The 24,651-nt window shown below is 35.7% G+C and overlaps 1 protein-coding gene across 1 annotated transcript in view; it reads left to right on the top strand.

Annotated features, from left to right (window-relative positions):
• LOC134807112 (MAM and LDL-receptor class A domain-containing protein 1-like) overlaps positions 1-23,455 on the top strand; it is a 91,235-nt gene extending 67,780 nt beyond the window's left edge. Inside the window, exon 4 of the mRNA XM_063781252.1 lies at positions 22,169-23,455. Within this exon, the coding sequence (XP_063637322.1) occupies positions 22,169-22,389 (221 nt within the window). The 3' untranslated portion in view covers positions 22,390-23,455. The remainder of the gene's footprint in view (positions 1-22,168) is intronic.
• Positions 23,456-24,651: the final 1,196 nt, after the last annotated feature.

Here is a 24,651-nt window from a genome sequence, read left to right as displayed (position 1 = left end):
AACATAGTCAAGATGTTTGAATCACTTATGTCTATGACTTATCACATGCAAAATACTAGAAAATCATGTCTGAAGTTAAAATGTAATTCCATTATATTTAAGGAGTTACAATAACCAAACCATTTGCCTTATAATTACATCACATTGGATACTTTATTAACCTCTCGGATTACCCTCGGGAGGCACTTTAAATATTTCTAACAATTGTTGTCAACCATTTCCTCACTATTTTATGGACTTATGTCTATTAAAATGACATAAATGACATATTTTCCAGATATATATCGATTTTCAAACTTTCCCCTAACTCCAGACTCATATACTCACTACCTACTCAACAGCTTAACCTGGATGTCTAGAAGGCATCTTAAACATAATGATAGGAAATAACCTAAAATAAACACAACCCAGGCCTTGAATAGTGTTATGAGGAGAAACCCATTCTGAGAAGTGCATAGTGATCTAAGAAGACTGGATATTAAAGTAATGGAGTTTGGCACTCAGACTGAGAGCTCTTAAAGTGCACGACAAGAGGGAACATGATCTCCTCCCTGGAGTGATCAGAGGCTGGGGCCCAACAACATTCTCAATTGCCGAAAACTTAACATCCATCCCTGCTCTATCATCTTAGCCTCACTGGTCTGCGGAGCACCAGCTCCATCCCATGCAGAGTCAGGGGATGGGGCTGATTCCAATATTTTCAGTTGTAGCTATGTGACACAGCTCTGATCCTACCCACCACTCAGCATCCTAACAGGATCGATTGGTGTCACCACTGTGTGTCATGGTTTTCATAGAACTCTGGAGACAGCCGAATCCCTCTCTTGAAGGCTAGTAAAACAAGAGGCAGAATTGAACATATTTACTTTTACCTCTCAATGCCTAAAAGTGAATTCCTGATTACCAGTTGCCTCTCAATCCTGCCACTCCTGTATACCTCCCTATCTCAGCAAATGAGAGTTTATATCTAGCTGCTTATTCCATATTAACAAATCTGGTTTATATTAACAAATTTGGCTTAGTACCCACTCCTCATTGCCCTCACCACTTTCCCCGTGGTCCAAGCAACGAGTGTCTATGCATGGATTATTGCAATTGCTTTTTAAATGATCTATCTGCTCCTACCCTTGAGTGCTATATTCTGAAAACAGCAGCCCACATGTTTCTTTTCAAACTTAGATGAGATTAGGCCATTCTATTGTCAGAATCTTCCTATGACTTTCTATCTCATTCAGAGCAAACCTCAAACTAATGATAGCTTCCAAGGAATAAATGACTAACCCCTTATACCTCTTGAATTCACCTTTCACCAGTGTATATCTCATTCACTTTTTCCTACTACAAAGGTCTCTTAGCTAATACTTGAGCACTTCAGCCAATTTATGGTGTATTAGTCCATTCTCACACTGCTAATAAAGACATACCCGAGCCTGCGTAATTTATAAAGAAAGGTGATTTAACTGACTCACAGTTCTACATGGCTGTGAGGGCCTCACAATCATGGCAGAAGGTGAAGGAGGAGCAAAGTCACATCTTACAAGTTATAGGCAAAGAGAGTGTGTACAGGGTAACTCCCCTTTATAAAACTATCAAATCTTGTAAGACTTATTCACTTTCACAAGAACAGTGTAGGAAAGACCTGCCCCCGTGATTCAATTACCTCTCAATGGGTCCCTCCCATGACATTTGGGAATTATAGGAGCCATAATTCAAGATGAGATTTGGGTAGGGACACAGCCAAACCATATCATATAGTTAGGGCTTTTCCATCTGCTTTCCCCTGTTCCTGGAACAGGTTTCCCACAGATGTCTATCTGACTCCCTCCCTTACTTCCTTCTGGTCTCTGCCAGAGTTTCTTCTTCAGGGAAGCCTCCTCTGAACACAACACAACACAGTTTCTTTCTTATCTGGCATTTTCTATTTCTACTCCTGGTGTTATTTTTCTCCACATCACCTATCACCCTTATGGTTAAATTTCTATTTTCCCCCGTAATGATGTTAGTTGCATGAGAGCAGGTATATCACCTCTTCACTGTTTAATCTCCAATTCCTAGAACAGTATTTGACACATACTAGTACTCAACAAATACTTGTTGGATGGATAAGTAGGTAGAGGAATGTCAATAATTTTAGGTGTTTTATATACTCTCGTTATATATTTTAGTTTAGTTTTAATATTATTGCTAAAACATTAAGTATTTCTATGTGCCAGATACTATAGTATATGTCAGTCAGCTTTTGTTGAAAGCCAAGTCTCAGTAGCTTATGACTACATTTATTTCTTGCTCTCAAGCGTGTGGGTTGGCATAGAGAATAAGAGCAAAGAAATAGACAGACAGATAGATAGACAGACAGACAGATCTTAATCATAGCTCTGTGTAATTTTATGTAGCTCTAAGCTATGTGTCTCTGTTTCATGTGGTCCTCTCTCTCTGAGACCATGGCTAAAAGACCAAGTCCCTATTTGACACATTTCATAGAGGATGGAAAAAAAAGCATATTTGAAATTTCAACTGGGACATGGTATACATCTTACTGTGTCTGTTCATGTTCATTATCCATTGATCAGATCCTAACAATGGGGCAGAGAAGTATTTTCCACCTACAGGGAGCTCAGCAGGGGTAGGGGAGATAGAAAATCTTTACAAGAAAGAGAGGTGATGTGTACGGACAATATTACAACCGGCCATTCATACATATTTTATTTTACTTAATCTTACAATGTTTTAAGAGTCTAGAAGAGTGCCTGGTCCATCATAGGTGAATAGATGTTGTACGTGGGGCAGGATTAATGCCTTTATTATACCAGTTTTATGGAGGAAATTGAAAAGGAGATAAGGTGCTCAAGGGTACCTAGTTGTAAAGTGGCAGGACACAGTCACTGCTTCTTGGAACCATAATGTTCACCACTAGTATTATAGGGCTCATCAAACACACTAAACCTGAAAGGAAGAGGCTACAATCTCCAGTTTACAGATATGAAAAATTAAAGACATAAGTAGCGTGGATGAGAATACAAAATTAAGGATTGGACTGTGATTTTACCTAAGCTGGTATGATTTCAGTGGCCAGGGCTTTCCCCACATTGCCCCCAAATCTGAGATTAGAGAGAATCACTGTGACCTCAGAGTGAGAAGAGAACAAAAAAAGAACACAGGAAAGAAACACAAGTCACCATTGAAGCTATTGTTGCCCTAATTATCCGGCTAAATCCATTCTGTGGCTCACAGTTCCCAGGGGAGGTAAAACAGCTACTAGAAGCATAGGCAGAGATGCGAAATATCAGTTACTGAGTGTTGGTCCCAATTTTCTGTTTCAAGTTTTGGAAGAAGAATAAAAAAACTTGAAAAACTGTAGGAGCTGTGTTTTTTGCAATGGCATAACAAAATAAACTATGGGTCAAAACCACAAGGCTTGGTGAATCCATAGGTTTGATAAAGGAATTTGATAAAGGAATCTTACCATAAAATGAAACAAAAATACAAATTGAGCTCTACGTAAAAAAAAAAAAAAATGTTGCTCTTGATGCTTTCCAGTCATTTTTTTTTTCATAGCATCATGTTATCTGAAGTAAGAATCATGCTTGTAACTTCACTAAGGGGCATTGATTTCCTTTTAATATTAACTGATTATTTGTTTATAGCATTTTTCTTCTTTGGCCAATAAAACAAAGCAAAATAAATAAAAACTCAAAGTCACATACACACAAACCAGAATGTTGACCTAGTCCCCAAGATGTGGGTTTCTATCTTACCTACAACTTTTATTTCATAGAAAATGACTGAGCAGTAGATTATTTTACTTTTCTTTGGTACTTCAAAATCAACCTTTTCCCCTCGTGCCTGCCTTGTAATTTTAATGAAAGCAGTGTTCTCCAGCAACCTGGGCTTGAATTTCCGCAGTCATCTTTGACTTTCTTCTTAAACTTCTTGGGTTGTAAATTCCACTGACTACAACTGCAAGATATTTCTCGGACCTTCTGTTTTTTTCCATTACTGTAATTCAAGTCAGTGTTGACTTGAATGAAAAACAAATATTAGACCAAAAATGTTATTAATATTCCCCAATAGTTTTTATGCCCTTAAATTAGTTTATTTTTACTTTGTCTTAAAACATCATCATTTGCTCTTCCAAGTCTTCTCTCTCATATTCTGAGCTATAGCTTTTTTCTAATTTAATTTTCAAATCATTCTCAATTATTAATTATACCTGATTTGTTTCAATACTTTTATAATATTGTTAATTAATTTTTCCTACTTTATTAAGATATAATTGGCAAAATGGTATATAGTCAAGGTGTACAATATGATGTTTTGACATGTCTATATATTATGAAATAGTTACCACAATCAAACTATTAGTAATTGACACATCTCTAACCTCATATAGTTACCCATCCTCTGTGTGTGTGTGGTAAGAGAACTTGGCTGGGCCCGGTGGCTCATGCTTGTAATCTTAGCACTTTGGGAAGCCGAGGTGGGCAGATCACCTGAGGTCAGGAGTTCAACACCAGCCTGGTCAACATGGTGAAACGTGGTCTATACTAAAAATACAAAAGTTAGCTGGGCATGGTGGCACACACTTGTAATCCCAGCTACTTAGGAGGCTGAGGCAGGAGAATTGCTTGAAACTGGGAGGTGGAAGTTGCAGTGAGCCAAGATCATGCTACTGCACTCCAGCCTGGGTGACAGAGCAAGAGTCTGTCTCAAAAAAAAAAAAAAAAAAGCACTTAAGATCTACTCTCAGCAATATTCAGCTGTACAATATCTTGCTGCTTACTATAGTCACCAGAACTTATTCTTCGGATAACTGAAAATTTGTACCATCTTACCAACATATCTCCATTTCTTTCATCCCTCGACCTCTGCTAACTACCTCTCTACTCTGTTCTGTGAGTTCAACTTTTAGATTCCTCTTACATGTGCAATCATGCAGTATTTGCTTTCTGTGTCTGTCTTATTTCACTTAGTGTAATGGACATGGCATTATTCTAATTTCATAAAGACAGGATTTCTTGATTTTTTTAAAGCTGCACAATGTTCCAATGTACATATATATTAGATTTTCTTTATCCATTCATCTATCTCCATACATGTAAGTTGTTTCCCTATTGTGGCTATTGTGAATCATGCTGCAATGAACATGGGAGTTCATTGGAGTCCAGATGTCTCTTTGAAATAGTGATTTTATTGCCCCTGGATATACACCCAGAACTGGGATTGCTGGATCATGTGGATAGTTACATTTTAAATTTTTTGAGCAACCTCCATACTGTTTTTCATAATGGCTGTATCAATTTACATTCCTACCAACGGGTATAAGTGTTCCCCTTTCTCCACATCTTCACCAACACTAGCTATCTTTTAACTTTTGATAATAGACATCCTTACAGATGAGAGTCAATATCTCATTGTAGTTTTGATTTGCATTTTCCTGATCATTACTGATAATGAGTGCCTTTTCATATACCTGTTGTCTATGTCTTCTTTGGAAAAAAATGTCTATTCAGGTATTTTGCCCCTCTTAAAATTGGATTATTTGTTGTTGTTTTTGTTTTGTTTGTTTTTGCTGTTGAGTTGTATAAGTTTCTTACGTAGTTTGATATTAACTCCTTATTGGTTATATGGTTTGGAAATACTTTCTCTTGTTGTAATTTTTGTACATGATGTAAGATAAGAGCCCAATTTCATTTTGCTTTGCATGTAGATATCCATTTCTTTAACACCACTTATTGAAGAGATTATTTTTTCCCATTGCATATTCTTGTCACTTTTTTATTGATTACTTGACTTTATATGTGTGGGCTTATTTCTGTGCTTTCTATTATGCTCCATTGGTCCATGTTTCTGCTTTTATGCAAGTACCATGATGTTGTGATTACTACAGCATTGTAATATAATTTGAAATTGGGAAGTATGATGCCATCAGTTTTTTTCTTCTTGTTCAAAATTGCTTTAGCTATTTGGAATCTTTTGTAGTTCTCTATGAATTTTTGTCTTAGAGACAAAGATTTGAGGATCTTAGAGGAAAAGCTTTTAACTTTTTACCATTGAGTGTGATGTTAACTTTGGGCTTGTACAGGGGTTCGCTTTTACCCACATCCTCCCAATACTTGTTAAAAGTTTTAAGACTGTTACTGTATTAAGGAGCATTTCTTCTATTCCTAATTTGTTTGGAGTTTTTATCATGAAAGGATGTTAAATATTGTCAAATGCCTTTTCTACATTTTTTGACGTGATCATAAGATTTTAAGCCTTCATTCTGTTAATGTAATGTATCACATTTATAAATTTTCATATGTTGAACCACCTTTATGTCCCAGGGATAAATTCCACTTGGTCATAATATATGATCCTTTTACACTGTTATTGAAATCAGCTTGCTAGTATTTTGTTGAGGGTTTGCATCTATATTCATCAGTCATATTGGCCTGTAATTTTCTTTCCTTGTAGTCTCCTTTTCTGGCTTGGAATCAGGCTGAATTTTTTTTTTTACTTTTTCTTTTTTTTTTTTTTTTTTTTTTTTGAGACGGAGTCTTGCTCTGTCGCCCAGGCTAGAGTGCAGTGGCATGATCTCGGCTCACTGCAAGCTCCGCCTCCCAGGTTCACGCCATTCTCCAGCCTCACCCTCCCAAGTAGCTGGGAGTACAGGCGCCCACCACCATGCCCAGCTAATTTTTTGTACTTTTCGTGGATCCGGGGTTTCACTGTGTTAGCCAGGATGGTCTTGATCTCCTGGCCTCGTTATCCGCCTGCCTCGGCCTCTCAAAGTGCTGGGATTACAGGCGTGAGCCACCACGCCCAGCCCAGGCTGATCTTAAAAAATGAGTTTGAAAGTGTTTCTTCCTCTTCAGTTTTTGGAGGAGTTCGATAAGGATTGGTTTGAATTCTTTAAATGTTTGGTGGAATTTAGTAGTGAATCCATAAGGCCCTGGACTTTTCTTTGGTGGGAGATTTTTGGTTAATTATTCAATCTCATTACTCATAATTCATCTGTTTAGATTTTTTTATTTCTTGTTGATTCCATCTTGGTAGGTTGTATGTTTGTAGGAATTTATCCATTTCTTTAATGCTATTCAATTTCTTGGAGTATAATTGTTCATAGCAGTCTCGTATGATCCTTTGTATTTCTGTGGCTTCAGTTGTAATGTCTGTTTCTGATTTTATTTATTTGGGTCTTCTGTTTTTCTTATCTAAATGGTTGTTAATTTTATCTTTTCAAAAAATTAATTTTCAGTTTCATTGATCTTTTTATTTTTTTCTTCATTGTAATTATTTTTGCTCTGATCTTTATTAGTTCCTTCTTTCTATTAACTTGGAGCTTAGTTTGTTCTTTTTCAAGTTCCTTGAGGTATAAAGATAGATTGCTTATTTGAGTTTTTTTTATTTCTGATTTTTTTTTTTTATTTTTTAGGTATTCAGTACTATAAACTTTCCTCTTAGAACTGCTATTGCTGTATCCCATAAGTTTTGGTATGTTGTGTTTCCATTTTCATTTATCTCAGATTTTTTATTTCATTTTGATTTCTTCTTTGACCTACTGGTTTTTAAGGAGTGTGTTGTTTTAATTGCCATGTTTGTGAATTTTCCAACTTTTCTCCTGTCAGTGATTTCTAGTTTCATACCATTGTGGTTAGAAAAGATGCTGGATATGACTTCAAACTTCCTAATTTGTTAATGCTTGTTTTGTGGACTAACATATTATCTATCCTGGGGAATGTTCTGTGTGCTCTTGAGAAGGTGTATTCTGCTGCTGTTGATTGAAATGTTTTGTACATGACTGTTAGGTCAATTTACTCTAAAGTATCATTTAAGTTCAATGTTTCTTAATTGATTTTCTGTCTATATGATCTATCCATTGTTGGAAGTGGGATATTGAAGTCCTTTACTATTATTGTTTTGCTGTCTCTTTCTCCCCTCAGATTTATTAATATTTGCTATACATTTGGGTTCTCTCATATTGAGTACATATATTTATAATTATTATATCCTCTTGATTAATTGCTATATATTTATATAATGACTTTTTGTCTCTTTTTACCATTTTTTGCTTAAAGTATATTTTGTCTTACGTAAGTCTAGCTTCCTGTGCTCTTTTCTGGTTTGCATTTGCATGAAATGTGTTTTTTGTTCTTTCAGTTTTAGTATATCTGTGTCCTCAAAGTGGAAGTGAGACTCTTGTACGCAGCACACTATTGGATATATTTTTTTTTAATCTGTTAAGACATTCTATGTCTTTTTGTTGTAGAATGTAATTCGCTTACATTTAAAGTAATTATTAATAGGTAAGGACTTACTATTGCCATTTAAAAAATTCCTTCCTAGCTGTTTTGTAGATCTTTTGTTTCTTTCTCTCTTGCTATCTTCCATTGTGATTTGATGATTTTTCTGTAGTGGTATGCTTTGATTGCTTTCTCTTTACCTTTTGTGTATTTACTATAGGTTTTTGCTATGTGTTTAAATAAGGCTTACAAAAAACCAGCTTATAGTTACAACAATTCATTTTAAGCTGATAAAAACTTTATTTTAATTCCATACAAAAATCCTACACGTCTTCCCACCCCAACATTTATGTTTTTAATTTCACAATTTACATCTTTTTATATTTATAATATTTAAAAATAATTCTAAATTCAGAATACAGAATACACACTAGTACTGTAATGATAATATGTAAATCACTTATAACTCTAAACACTAAAAGATAAATGTTATTAAAAATAACTATAGCATCAGTAATTTGTTAATGGATATGCAATATGTAAATAAATTCTTATTTTTAATCTAATCCATTAGGCAAAATTAATTACATTTCTAGTAGGAACTTAGCCATGTAATACATTTCTACAGTTCTTTGCATAGCTGTAAAATGATGTTGTCTATTACCTGAGGAGACCACGGTGAGGAATGATGAAAAAGTTAAAGATATTTCCTTATATCTTGAATCAGATCTTCAGTTTAGATTAAGAATTGCTCTGAGACATTTATATTAAAAAGTGTGTATCTCAAAGGAAGTATTTGCTTTTCATTATTCTTTCTGTCCTTCATTAGAAAGGCCAGAATTATATTTTTTTCAGCTGAGCATATATGACAGGAATTTTCTTTCTTGCACCAAGGATTAATGGTGAGATAGCTAGTTTATTTAGAAAAATAAAACACTGACTACATCACAAAATACTGTCTGCAAATTGAAATATAATTTATGTGCTCTTTATTCTCTTTTAAATTTTCAGATTTCAGCATGCACATTAGAATTGTTAGTTACTAAAATTATTAGTTATTACAATTTAAGTATTATATGAATATCCATGTTTACATTATTATTAGTATTTTGTTTTCCCCAGGAACTAAAGCAGTGGCACATTGTACAATTCATGATGCCTTCAAATTGATAAAATATGATGACTATTTTAAGGACGCTTAACATAATTTTTATGATGTCCTCCCCCACCCCTCACACATTAAATGTGTTGTTTTGTCGTTGTTGAACTGGGTTGATTACATTTTTGGCATCCCTTCTCGTTAGCTTCAATGTCTCACCAGCTTTATTTACAAATGGTGTTTAAGTCTTCCTTTATTCTGCAGAGATGAATGTTTGTTTCAGTGTGGATCAAAAAGCAAGGGGAACAGGGTAAATACTATTGTCTTTACTTTTAAGATATCACCTGTAGCTTTTCATCTTCTAATACGCTGTTTGGCATGTTCATTATATTTGTCTCCGAATAATAAATTACATGAAAGCACTGTGTTTTGAAATATGCCTTTCTTTTGTATTTTTCTAAAGGAGGTGTAGACTCAGAAGAAAATACCAGATTATTGGAAAGTTTTGCAGTTTAAAGTAAGATTTCAGGGGAAAAATAAAGAAATTTGAGCCTTGGTGATTGCAATCTTAAATATTCTGGTTTTAGCTTCTTTGGTGTAGTCTGTAAATTGATTTAGCATATATATAGGGAAAAACTTTTGGCCAAAGTCTGCGATATGTTCAATTAACAGTTTTATTGTGTTCTTAGAAAATAAAATTGAACAAATTATTCGCTTAACTTATTTTAAAGTTAAAACTTTTACATTGTTTCACATTCTCTCTTAATTGAGAGAAATGCTAAATGTTAAACATGGAGAAGGTTGTCTAAATGGTTAGTTCACAGCTTGGAAATTTTCCATCTGCTACTTCAGTCATTTGTAGTCACATTCAAATATAGTAGAATGCCTGTAAAGAAGGAAAATGTCATTGAATCTTTGTTATAAAGCAGAAGTATTTCAAAAATTGCTGATTGGCTACCGGAGACAGAAAAAAAAAAAGCACTGCATAGTTTGTGGCAAACAGCTATAACACAGTTGTTATAATAGTATCCAAAGAATAGCTATGCTTTCATAAAACCTTTTCACCTGGAAAGTATATCTAACACAGACACTTCCATAAAATCATACTAAACATAGTTCTTTCAGCTTGTGAGTATAACTCCAATTTATTGTACTAAGTGAAATAGAAGAAATGTATGATATTCCCCAAAAGCTATAGATATTTAAACATTTTAAATTTTCTAAAGAGACTGTTTAAGCTTCAAATACGCTTTTACATTTTTATATTAAATATATTTCTTAACTCAAAAAGTCACAGGGAAAACATGCGTTGTTAGCTACAGATAGATATAAAGTACAATGATTCATATTAGTCAAGCAATTCATTCAGTAATCATATGTCTAAAGTTGGTAATAACTTATCAAGGACTAGAGATGTTAAAATGTTGTTTTTGTTTGCTTAATTATCAGTGTGGGAATGGCTGTAGGGAGGGAAGTCTAGTATAAAACAAGTTGGAAAATCTATTTTACCAGAGAGAATATATTAATGTAGCCTGAAGTTTGTCATATTTGTTACAGTGAAGTTACAGAGCGAGGAGTTAGATCACTGAGTCCATTTGGAGCCTGAGACATCTACTTATGAAATCTTCCACATGACAGATGTGCAGGTAGTTTGGTTCCCCTGTGGCTCAGAGATGTGGAAGAAGATCAGATCAAACCAGACTAATCTCTGCTTCTTAGTGAGTGCAAACTTCAGTCATATGCATTTCATCTTTTCAATTTTTGTTTCATCTGCAAAGATTTTAATGTTCTTTGTTTAAAGAGACTTAAATCTATCATTGCTACCAACTTTAGCCTTATTCTAAGCAATTATAGGCCAACAAAACCCTATAAGCTTTGTAATTAGTTGAATATTTGCCCCACTCCACAATTCATATCTTGAAACCTTAATCCCCATTGAGATGGTATTTGGAAGTGGGGCCTTTGAGAGGTAATTTGGAGTAGATTAGGTCATGAGGATGAGGTTCTCATAATGGGATTAGTGCTCTTACAAAAAGAGGATGAGACAGGAGCTCTCATGCGCTCTCTCGCTCTCTTGCTCTCTGTTTCTATATACTGCATAGTCATTTCTAGCATCACCTGAGTTAAGAGTGTGATACTTTAGAAAATACTCTTCTAAGTATTTGCAAAGTTAAATGAGTTGACCTCATGTCCCTTAGAGGAAAGTCTAAACAATGTGTGAGGACCAGAGAGTCCATCAGGAATCTTGCAGTACTTGTCATGCCTCAGTCACACATGAAGAACTGGCCTGACCATGTTTCTGGATTCTATTTTACTTCCACATCACAGAATCTCTGAAATCAGCTGCAACTCCATCTTCCCAGTTACAACCACCACCAATTGCAAAGTTCAGCTCCAGAAGAAGAAACGCTTTTCTCATTTAGCTCTTTTAGTGCTCTTCTCTTCAATGCAAGACATTGGACTTACTTGGTTTGTAAAATTTCCTCATTCTGGTGGAGTAATAAGGAAGTAATGAGAATAGGACTAAGAATTATGAACTCTTACTATGTTTTTGCTTAGAGTAGTTGTCCTTTTACTTATTCTCTGAAACCTTTTTAAGATAAAAATGAATTGTCTCTACTTTTCCTCAGTATGAACTCATCGGTCTCTCTTTCAAGTCATCCAACTCATGTCCATGATTTCTCTCTAATGATTATTCTCTAGTTAAGTTGAAATCAGAACTAAAGATGCAGTTCAGACTGCTGGTTTTGCTGAGTGTGGTGGCTCATGCCTGTAATCCCAGGACTTTGGGAGGCCGAGGCGAGTGGATCACCTGAGGTCAGGAGTTTGAGACCAGCCTGGCCAACGCGGTGAAACCCGGTCTCTACTGAAAATACAAAAAATTAGATGGGCATGGTGGTAGGTGCCTGTAATCCCGCTACTCAGGAGGCTGAGGCACAAGAATCGATTGAACTGGGAGGCAGAAGTGGCAGTGATTCGAGATCGCGCCACTGCACTCCAGCCTGGGTGACAGTGAGACTGTCTCTCTCTCTTCTCTCTCTCTCTCTCTCACACACACACACACACACACACACACACACAACAGACTGCTGATTTTAGTAGTATGGAAGACCAGATGACCTAAAAACTGTGACACTATTTATTCCTAGAAATGTCAACTATAACATAACGTGCATTGATTTAAATGTCAAGCTGAGCTTAAAAAGGGGAAATCTCCAGGTGAGAGAAAAAAAGAGAGAGTATTGAGAAATAGAACAGAAAGACAAAGTAAATGCCAGAGTTAGGGAGTAAGAGCATATGGGATGGACAAGATGGAGAGAAAGGGGAGAGGAGAGCCAGAAGTGAGTGAATTGCAAAAGAAGCACAATTAGGCTGATGACTGACTTCTTAACAGCAAGAACAGAAGTCAGAGGACAGATATAATTTTCAGAGTTCTAAAAACTATTAATTGTTAGCCTAAAGCAAAGCAAAACTTTTTCAGGAAAGAGGGTTAAGATGGCATTGAAAGATAACACACACACACACACAAAATAATATTATTTCACTGCACCAGATTCTGCAGTTCAGACAAATGAACTATGTAAATGTGAATCTCAGAAAGACACAAAATGAGCTCAACCAGGGATGTGATGAAAAATGGCAAACACATGGATAAACCTAAATATACGAATGAATGGCAAGTACATATTGTATGTTGAATGTTTATATACTGCTGGGAAGTATAGAATTACTTTGGAAACTGGTTTGGCATTATCACCTAAGGTTGAAATTGTACATACCAATTGTACAAATTGTACAAATTGTACAACCAAGCAATTCCATTTCTAGATACATAAGGAGAAATGTGCAAAATGAGAAAACAATACCTTAGAAGAATCAACCCCAAAATCATTAACGGTGGAATGGCTAACTACAATATATTTTCATATAATAAAACACTAGACAGCATTCAGAATTACTGAATTACAATATACACATTAACACTAATGAATTAAAGTACTGTCTTGAGGAAAATACCATATGGCGTTGGTTAAAATCTCTAATCATTATAATCTCTGTTGCTGATACAGAGAAAGCTTCCATTCATCTAAAGTTAAAAACCCAAATACCATTTTATTTAAAAAGGACCTCCCTGATGTTTACTATATTCTGTCACTATTATTAGAATTTTAAAATGTTAGGCCGGCTACGGTGGCTCATGCCTGTAATCCCAGCACTTTGGGAGGCCGAGGTGGGCAGATCACGAGGTCAGAGATCGAGACCATCCTGGCTAACACGGTGAAACCCCATCTCTACCAGAAACACAAAAAAACTAGCCAGGTGTGGTGGCACACGCCTGTAGTCCCAGCTACTTGGGAGGCTGAGGCAGGAGATTCACTTGAACCCGGGAGGTGAAGGTTGCAGTGAGCCGAGATGTCACCACTGCACTCCATCCTGGGCAACAGAGCGAGATTCTGTCTCAAAAAAATAAAAAAGTTAACTCATTTAATCACATAACAACCTAATGAAATAGAAACTGTGAGAGGATATTTGGTGCACCTGCAAATGAAAAAAAATCATAAAAGCAAATAAATGAAAAATAATTCAGTGTACTACTCACCTTGAGAGATGAGCAATGAGGGGTTAGAATCAGCAAGAAAGACACTGGAGGCTTCAAAACTATCAGGAGATTGACATTTCATAAACTGGTAGGTTCATATCTTTTATTCTTTAAAGCAGGCATATATTTTACTCATTTTTATTCATGTGTAATAAAAATTTATACATTTCATAATAAAATGTAAATAAGTGAGAAAAGTTTGTGCTGCTCAATAGACTAATCGATCAAAACTGGCTATATATATAAATTAGATTATAATCATAGATAATATACAATAAAGTCTAAAGTAAAGACTTAAATGTGCAAACCACAACTATCAAAATTTAAAAATTATAGAAACATCTCGAATATTAGAGAAAAAAATTAGAGAAACTTTAAGACATTAATCATAGAAGAAGTGATTGATAAATTAAAGGTCATTAAATTTTTTTTTAGTTTGAAGGACACCATACAAAACAAAAAGACATTTCACAGACTAGGAGAATATATTTGTCATACAGATAAATAAGAGGATTAGAATGGAGTATGTGGAATATAAACCTGTAAATAAGAAAACTATAATCCAATTGGAAAAAGAATAGGAGATATGAACCATCAGTTATAAGCCAGAGCAAAATACCAAAGTGGCCCTTTAAAAGTATGTATTTAAAAATATTTCATTTTAAATTTTATCTTTTATTTATTTTTATTATATTTTAAGTTCTGGGATACATGTGTAGAACGTGCAGGTTTGTTACATAGGTATACATGTGCCATGGTGGTTTGCTGCACCCATCAACCGTTCATCTAGGTTTTAAGCCGCGCATGCATTAGGTATTTGTCCTAATGCTATCCCTTCCCTTGCCCTCCACCCACCACAGGCTCCGGTGTGTAATATTCCTCTCCTTGTGTCCATGTGTTCTTGTTGTTCAACTGCCACTGTGAGTGAGAACATGTGGTGTTTGGTTTTCCGTTCCTGTGTTAGTTTGCTGAGAATGATGGTTTCCAGCTTCATCCAAGTCCCTGCAAAGGACATGAACTCATTCTTTTTTATGGCTGCATAGTATTCCATGGTGTATATGTGCCACATTTTCTTTATCCAGTCTATCATTGATGGACATTTGGGTTGGTTCCAAATGTTTGCTATTGTAAATAGTGCTGCAATAAACATATGTGTGCATGTATCTTTATAGTAGAATAATTTATAATCCTTTGGGTATATATCCAGTAATGGGATTCCTGGGTCAAATGGTATTTCTGGTTCGAAATCCTTGAGGAATCGCCACACTGTCTTCCACAACGGTTAAACTAATTTACACTCTCACCCAAAATATTTCTTGATGTAAAAATTACATAATTTTTACAATCTCAATAATTTTCATAATTTCCATAATTGGGAAAATACAAATTAAAATGTCAAATGTGAAATGCAAGGATGTGGAGCAACAGGAATTCATGTTCATTGCTGGTAGAAATACCAAGTTATATAGCCGCTTTGAAAAAGGTTTGATATTTTCTTCTAGAATTAAACATAGTCTTACCATGTCATCCAGCAATCAAGTGCTTTAGTATTTACCCAAATGAGTATATTCACACAAAAAACCTAGATACAGATAGGTGTTTATAGCAGCTTTATTCACAATTGCTAAAACATGGAAGCAACCAGGATGTCCTTCAGTAGATACATAGGTAATAAACTGGATCACATCCAGAGAAAAATATTATTCAATGCTAAATAAATGAGCTGTCAAGCTGAGATATGAAGGAAATTTACCTGCCTGTTACTAAGCAGAAGAAGCCAGTATGAAAAGGCTACATACCTTATGATTCTGACAATATGACATTCTGGAAAAAAGCGAAACTATGGAGGTAGTAAAAACATTAGTGTTTGCCATTGTTTAGGGGAGAGGGTGGGATGCATAGATGGAGGATTTTTAGAGCAGTAAAACTAGTCTGCATGATACTGTAATTGCTGATCTAAGTGCTGACAGGAATAGGGTGTCAGATTTGGGGTTGATGAGAACAAAAAGATATGCCAGTGTCCAACAAGCATACGAAAACATGCTCAACATGATCAAATAAGGAAAATGGAAATCAAAACCACAATGAGACATCACCTCATACCCATTAGGATGGCCACTATCCAAATAATAAAAAATAGCATTAGTGAGACTATAGAAAGATCAAAATTCTTGTGCATTCTTGGTGGGACTGTAAAGTGGTTTAGCCATTATGGAAAGCAGTATGACCATTCCTCAAAAAATTAAAAATAGAATTATCCTATGATGTAGCAATGCTACTTTCAGATACATATCCAAAATAATTCAAGCAGAATCTTGAGATTTTTGCCTCCCCTTGTTCATTGCTACATTATTCACAATAGCTAAGAGGTGGAAGAACCCAAATGTCTATTAACAGATGATTGGATAAAGAAAATGTGGTATATACGTACAATGGAATATCATGCAGCCTTAAGGGGGAAGGAAATCCCATCACATGCTACCACATAGATGCTGTGGACTGAACATATTTTCCCAAAATTTATATGTTGACATTCCAACCCCCAACGTGATGGTATTTGTATGTGGGATAATTAGGTCAGGAGAGTAAAGCTTTCATGGATGGAATCAATGCCTTTATAAAAAGACAGGAGAGAGCTTGCTTTTTCTCTCCCTATTCTCTACCATTTGAGGATACAAGGAGAAAATGGCCGTCAGCAAACCAGGAAGTGGGCCAGACACCACTTCTGCTGGCACGTTGAGCTTACACTTCCCAGCCTTCAGAACTAAGATAAATAAATGGCTGTTTAAGACACTCAGTGTGTAATGTGTTATAGCAGCCTGAACTGACTAAGACAATGGATTAACCTCGAGGACATCATGCTAAGCTAAATAAGCCAGTCAGGAAAGTACAACCATTGTAGGACTCAACTCATATGAATTATTTAAGGTAGTCAATATCATAGAAACAAATGTAGAAAGGTGCTTGCCGAGAGCTGGGGGGAGGGAGGAAGGAAGGAGAACAAGTGTTTAATGGATATAGTTTCTGGTTTTTGAGATTAAAAAAAGCTCTAAAGATCTGTTGTACAACCTTGTGAATAGCCTTAATACTATTTACCACAATAAAAACAATTAGAAAACAAACATGAGAAAATACAAATTGGTACAAACTAGTATTTGGATAAGGGTCCCTCTGAAGGCATTAGTGAAGGGGTAGAAAGAGGAAGAATGAGGTTTGAGCATTATAGAAAGGTTTTCTTTCTTTCTATTCTTTCTTCCTCATTTATTTGTTAATATAAGGATCTGAAACAATGCTATAATAACAATTTACTTAGTCTTAGTGGTGGAGTCATGTATCTATTATATAATTTTCTTAATTTATATGAATGTTTAAAGCTATTCATAATTAAAGTCATTTTTTTAAAGAAAAGATGTAATTGAATCTGAAGCAGTTCAGTCGATGTCTTCTTTGTCTCAAATGCAAAGTTATTGACACTCAATTCGCTGGGCTTCTGTCCTGCCCTGAAATGTTGTTCTCTTGAAGGAAGAATAATAAAATCAGAAATCGGCCGGGTGAGGTGGCTCACGCCTGTAATCCCAGCACTTTGGGAGGCCAAGGCGGGCGGATCACGAGGTCAGGAGATCAAGACCATCCTGGTTAACACAGTGAAACCCCGTCTCTACTAAAAATACAAAAAAATTAGCCTGGCATGGTGGCGGGCGCTTGTAGTCCCCGCTACTTAGGTGGCTGAGGCAGGAGAATGGTGTGAACCCGGGAGGCGGAGCTTGCAGTGAGCTGAGATCATGACACTGCACTCCAGCCTGGTCGACAGAGCGAGACTCTGTCTCAAAAAATAAAAATTAAAATAAAATAAAAAATAAAATCAGAAATCAGTAAATCCTAGGTATTTGTGACTAGAAGTGTATTATCGAGCAAGTTTAAAGTAGTACAGTCAGTGAAGAACATCATATATGTGTTTCCATTTAGCTGTTTATTGAAGTTTCTGTGTATTAAGGTAAGATGATTAATTGTAAATGTCTACTTCCATAAATATACATAATATACAGCAATTGTGAAGAATAGGAAAACATGTGTGATCCACTGTTTTTTAAGACTTCTACTGTTCTAGTAATGTGTATTTACCCTGAGCTTGGAACACAAATTTACCCATTCTCTCTTGAAATTAATGCATTTCAAAATGGCTGCCTAAATTGGAGCATAGAACATTTTTCTCAGTGCAAATGACAGTCATCTCTGTGGAATTAAAATCTTTGTCTTAGACTAAAACTTTATTATCTAAATATGGAACAAACCAGCTTGGATGAGCATGTGCTAAAGTGAAAGAACTTGACATCCTGCTTTGGTTAAAGGAAAACTTTCATTGAAACTTTGATGAAATACGTCACTTTCCAGATGCCATTTTTGATATAGGACATACAAATAAAAAGTTTACATGCATCTTTTAATGCATTTTAATTATATATTTTTTTCAGTACAATTATGTAAGTAAATTATGCTCTGAAATGGCACAACAAATTTAGCCATCAAATTAGAAGATTATTTTTAAGACCTTGTATTTAAACATTTTAAAAGGATGATTTTCAAAGAAATTTGTTCCATATATTCCACTGAGACATATAAAATATCCATCAACCTGGCCATTGAATGTTTTGCAGTTCTCAGCAAATTCCCTCAGAAGTGATTTTTATAATCTCATTATAGATTTATTTGAAAATAATTTTTCATCAAGGCTAGCGAATTTTTCTTTCTCTGATTCAAACTCTGTCCTTCAAGATCTTCAAAGTCATCGGCATTCAGAAATGATAAAATGATTGTCTTTTTAATTTTTTTTCACATTTTATTATAACGTTGGATGCGTCAGATTTCTATGGAAGGTAATAACTTTCACCTCTAATTGGGTTCTTATTTTTGCTCAATGACTTAGACGTGAGTATATCCAACTGGATGTGAGATAAAGTTTCCAACCTGTTAGGATCTCCTTTTTTGTGTGTTGTTGTCATTGGCTTTCTATTTTAGGATAGAAAATATTTCTTTTTACATTTATTTTATTTTGATTGTTTAATTTTTTATTTTTTGTTTGGGTTGGGGGGTGGGAAGGTGGGGTCTTACTCTGTCACCCAGACCAGAGTGCAGTGGTGTGATCTCGGCTCACTGCAGCCTCAACCTCCCCAACTCAAGTGATTTTCTCACCTCAGCCTCCCACGTAGTTGGAACTACAGGTGTGGGCCACCATGCCCAGCTAATTTTTGTAGTTTTTTATTTTTGTAGAGATGAGGTTTCAACATGTTGCCCAGGCTAGTCTCAAAATCCTGAGCTCAAGTGATCCACCTGCCTTAGCCTCCCAAAGTGCTGGGATTATAGGTGTGAGCCACCACACCTGGTGAGAAAATATTTCTTATCCCTAAAAACTGACTCCTCTTCTATGTTTTATATATCTGATCTTGGGGAATAGAATGCTCATTTACTTAACAATCGATTAATCATTTCAAACTCACCCCTATGGGATCAGAATACTATTTCCTTGGTCTTAATCTCTCATGTAGACTGAGCTGTATCTGGCAGCCTAATATTCCTGGTCTCTCTTCATCCTCTTATTCATTCCTTCCCAGAGGAAGGAAGAGCAACAATGGATTGGTGAGTTTTCAAGAAGAATCTGAGTATGCATGCCTGGTCCCTCACCTCCTCTTTTCTTTTTAATGTTTACTAGCTGAGGAAATATGAAATCTGGTCAACTCTTCCTTGCTATAGTTTCACACAGGGTAGCCTGGAAGACACAGTTCGGGGTCTTATTTCTGGGTTTCACATTTTAGAAGACCACTTGTCTACAGAAATAGGAAATTTTCTTCAGGATTAGCTATATCAATAAAAAGTTGATATTTTGATCTATCTTCCATCTTAGGTCTTAATTGCCTCTGCATTTGACCTAAGAAATAAACTACTAGTTATTGGACTTTCCCCAGATTCCCAACAGCATGTAAATCCCCAGTCCTCCAGATACTGGACGCTTAGTATTGCTCAGATTTTTGCTCTTTCCTTCAAACCATCTCTGTTTTGGTTTATTAGTTGACTGGATCAAAGAAAGAGGTTAACTATTCTAACTATTATTTTTTTTCAGTGTTAGAGCAACCTACAATTCATGCTTCACACTGATGCCAAAAAGTACATCCTGAAATAGACATTTTATATCTTGTTATTTCTCCATATTTTTGTGTGTTTATTTCAGACTCCCAAGTTGATTTCAGCTGGCTCTTTATGGTAACTGTCTACTCTCCAGTTCCATATCTAATGAGTCAATCAGACGCATGCTTTATTATCATATCACCAGATATTATCGTGTTAAATTCTCACAGTATTTAAAATAAAAAAACAGTTTAATGTATTTCCATGCATTCACACAAGTTTTTTCTCATTGCCCATAAAGACTTTGTATTCTTTTTCACCTAGCAAGATGAGATCATCAACCTTTGAAAGTCAGTTTAAGCATCAGTTTGCCAAGGCATCTTATTTGACTCCCATCTGATATTTGGTTTTCCTCTGTTTTCTTTCAATACACTGTGAAATCTTCCATTTGTTATTTTATTCATTCATCCACTCTGGTATTCATTCATCCGTCCGTCCATCCATCCATCCGTCCGTCCATCCATCCATCCATCCATCCATCCATCCATCCATCCATCTATCCATCTATCCATCCATCCATCCATCTGTCCATCTATCTGTCCATTTATTCACTTGTCAATGTCAGTATACCTACCATATGCCATGGTCTGTGAATTGTGCTATGGATGCAGGGATGAAAGATACCATTCTTGCTTCCCTGGAGTTATATCTTTACCATAAATTTATCCCAAATACCTGTAATGAAAGATACATCTGACTGCCTTGTCCACTAGATGTAAACTATTTAATGGCAGAGATGGCATATTTGACTTGTGTTCTGTGCAGAAAATGCACGAGGAGAGAAGGAAAGACACACACACAATACCTTTAAGGGTAAACAAGCTTTATCCCACATAAATAGCAATGCAGATATAATAAGCAAATGATATAAGCAAATTAACATAAGCAAATTTATATAATAAGCAAATGATATAATAAGTAAATTGCAATGGGAAGGGGAGAAGGGAAAAATATATACATATTTACACTCACCAGACTATGGAGGATTCACCACCAAACTGGGAAGCAACAGCCTGGGCTCCAGAGTTGGACACTGCACTCACCAGACAATGGAGGATTCACCACTAGGCCCGGAAGCAGCGGCCTAGGCTGCAGAGTTGGCCAGTCGTCCATGCACAGAGGAGGAGAGGTCTCATGAAGCTTCGGAGCAGCCTGGGACCCTAGCTCTTTTTGTAATGAGTTGTTTGGCATGAGGTCCATTCACAAGGGTCCTTTGTGACTGGGCCCAAGGAACACAAAAAGGTTGACTTGTTTTGTGACTCTCTGTTGTTTTTCAATAACTAACATATAGGAATAGATTGAAATAGAGATTTCTTCTAAACAACACTGGATGAAAGCCTGAAGGGGCTCACACAACCCATTCTGGGACTTCGTGATCATTCTTTGTGTCCATGTTCAATTTAGTTCAGGTTTAATATTTAACTTTTTCTCCACAGCGTGGATTCCCTGCATCTACCACGTGTATGGCACAGACATGTTATCAATACATGTTTATTGAATAACTTATAAATCAGTCATCATCTATAAATGTCTTCCATCCTCAGTAATTTCAGAAATTGTAGTCTTGTATAAAATTTCTAGATGAGGATTTCAGGTTTGACTCTTTCCTGAAACCTTGAATTTTAAATAAGTGAAAATATGTTAAACAAAGATGAGGAGATGTTAGATTTATTGTAGCAGTGGAAGGACAAAGGTTATTTACCTAGTAAATTAGAAAGTTATTTAGATCTTTACTCTGGCTCTTAATTCCAGAATCTGAAACTCCCTTGGTTCCTGCTGATTCTCTAAGCCCTGGCCTTGGGCCTCCCATTGATTTGGTGAGCTCTGAATAGCTTTCCAGTAATTTCCATCTGTACCTTCATCATTTTTCATGATCGAAGATGTTTAGTTATTTACTGTTACTAAAAACAAGAACCTCAATTTTATTTTAGCAGAGTAGCTGATACTACCCACTGTTCTCTATGATATTGTGAGGCATATTTAGAAAGCTTCATTGTGTAAAATCTCTAAAGAAGTAGAAAACCAGAAAACCTGCTAAATGATGCCTGTATATTATTTCTTATCAAGGTAATTTGCCAGCAGACCTCCCAACTCCACCAGAAACGTCAGTTCCTGTAACATTACCTCCACGCAACTGCACAGACAATGAATTTGTCTGCATATCTGATGATCACTGCATCGAAAAAATGCAGAAATGTGATTTTAAATATGACTGCCCTGACAAATCAGATGAAGCATCCTGTGGTAGGTGGATTCTTAAAATTTGTTTAAATATTGCCACAAAATAGAAAATACAAGTGTAATCTCTAAGTAGCACAGCCTAGCATCATAGTTAGATATTTTCAACAGGAGTTAGGGCAACTTCTAAATGTAACAGTTATTCATACAGAAAATTGTAATGGAAGAATCAGAATGCATTTTCTGCCAGGCCCAGTAAGTGGTAAGTGTCTTTAGATTAATGTTTTGGATTCAAAACTATCGTTTTCACAAACTTTACTTGACTCTGGGAGTAGCATTTAGTAGCTCTTTCCATCCATTCCCTTTGATCTGTACTCCTGACACTATAAAATAGGGAATGTTTAGGGAGGTAGCTTTATAATACTGTCAAATTAATTCATTCAAATTTTGCCATTGCCAAAATGCACATACAACATTAGTACTATTAAAATATGCGGAGTTCATGAGAAAACCTATCTTAATGCAAATGAGACTTTTATCCCCTGTGTCCTGGTTTTTACCTGCCAATTCAATGGTACCTGCCAATTCAATGGCTTTTCCTAAATGGATCAAAGACAAACTATTTAATTTAAAAATGGACTTCTCAGCCAAAGATACAGTCTGAGAGGAGAAAAATTAATCTGTGTCTGAATGAGCAAAGCATAAGATCAGAAGGGTAAACACTTTGAAATATCTTTCCCTTCCCTGTTCTTTATGGAGTAGCCTGTGAATTGACTGTACCATCATATTTCTCAAGTGTCTTGATAATATTAAGGGCTTAGAACAGACAGATAACACAGAGAGAGTATTGAAACCCTTGTTTTATGTCAACCTTGTGAAGAAATTCTAGGACTTAAGAAATCCAGTGAGGTTCATATGTATTCTTTTAATCTAGAAAAAAAGGTTTTTTAATGTACAAATACACCACCAATTAACTATCTAATCTAGACTAAAAAAGTCATAAAATCAAAGCTGACTCACTTCGTGCATAAGATGAGACAGTAATTAACTCAACCTAGCCAGGGATTTATATCATGCATCACAGATGGAAAATAATACAATGGAAGGTGTGGTGGTGTTCAGACTTGCTCATCGGAAGGCATTCGAATCCCCTTATGATCTTATATAAGTTGTAGTGTTTGTAAGAGTTTATACAAAACCTAATTACACAAAATGAGTATCTTTAGGGAATACTGAATTTCCTCTAAGTTCAACTTTGTCATTTTAGTCATGTTGTTTATGATTAGAGGGGAAGTTTTGATAAATTCTTTAAATGTCCTAAATGAGGGCCTACTATTAAGTTATTCTTAGTCAAATAGTTTTTATAATTTTGAACAAATATAAATGAATTATTACCATTTTATTTATGAATAAACTGAGATATTGTCTCTTCCACCCTTTTCTAAGATAAAATAGTATGACAAATCTGCCTGAAAACTATAGAGATTTTTTAACTGATTTTGAAAATTGTGATAAAAACACATAACATGGCCAGGCGCAGTGGCGCACGCCTGTAATCATAGCACTTTGCGGGGCCAAGGTGAGCAGATCAGTTGAGCCAAGGAGTTTGAGACCAGCTTGGCCAACATGGCAAAACCCCATCTCTACAAAAAGAATACACAAATTAGCTGGGTGTGGTGGCGTGTGCCTGTAATAACAGCTACATAGCATGTTTATACAGATAGCGCTGTAGATATTTCCATGTTTATACAGATAGCGATGTACATATTTCCATGTTTATACAGATAGTGGTGTAGATATTTCCATGTTTACAGAGGTAGCGGTGTAGATATTTCCATGTTTATAGAGGGAGCGGTGTAGATATTTCCATGTTTATAGAGGGAGCGGTGTAGATATTTCCATGTTTATAGAGATAGTGGTGTAGATATTTCCATGTTTATACAGATACCGGTGTAGATAATTCCATGTTTATACAGATAGCAGTGTAGATATTACCATGTTTATGCAGATAGCGGTGTAGATAATTCCATGTTTATAGAGATGGCGGTGTAGATATTTCCATGTTTATAGAGATGGCAGTGTAGATATTTCCATGTTTATAGAGATGGCGGTGTAGTTACTTCCATGTTTACAGAGATGGCGGTGTACGTATTTCCATGTTTACACAGACGGCGGTGTAGATATTTCCGTGTTTATACAGATGGTGATGTACATATTTCCATGTTTATGGAGATGGCGGTGTAGAAATTTCCATGGTTATACAGATGGCGGTGTAGATATTTCCATGTTTATACAATTAGTGATGTACATATTTCCATGTTTATACAGATAGCGGTGTAGATATTTCCATGTTTATACAGATGGCGGTGTAG

This window comes from Pan troglodytes, chromosome 8, assembly GCF_028858775.2.
Source record: "Pan troglodytes isolate AG18354 chromosome 8, NHGRI_mPanTro3-v2.0_pri, whole genome shotgun sequence".
NCBI classification, from domain to species: domain Eukaryota; kingdom Metazoa; phylum Chordata; class Mammalia; order Primates; family Hominidae; genus Pan; species Pan troglodytes.
The sequence above is the reverse complement of the archived record's forward strand: the minus strand, read 5'-3'. Positions and strand labels throughout refer to the sequence as shown.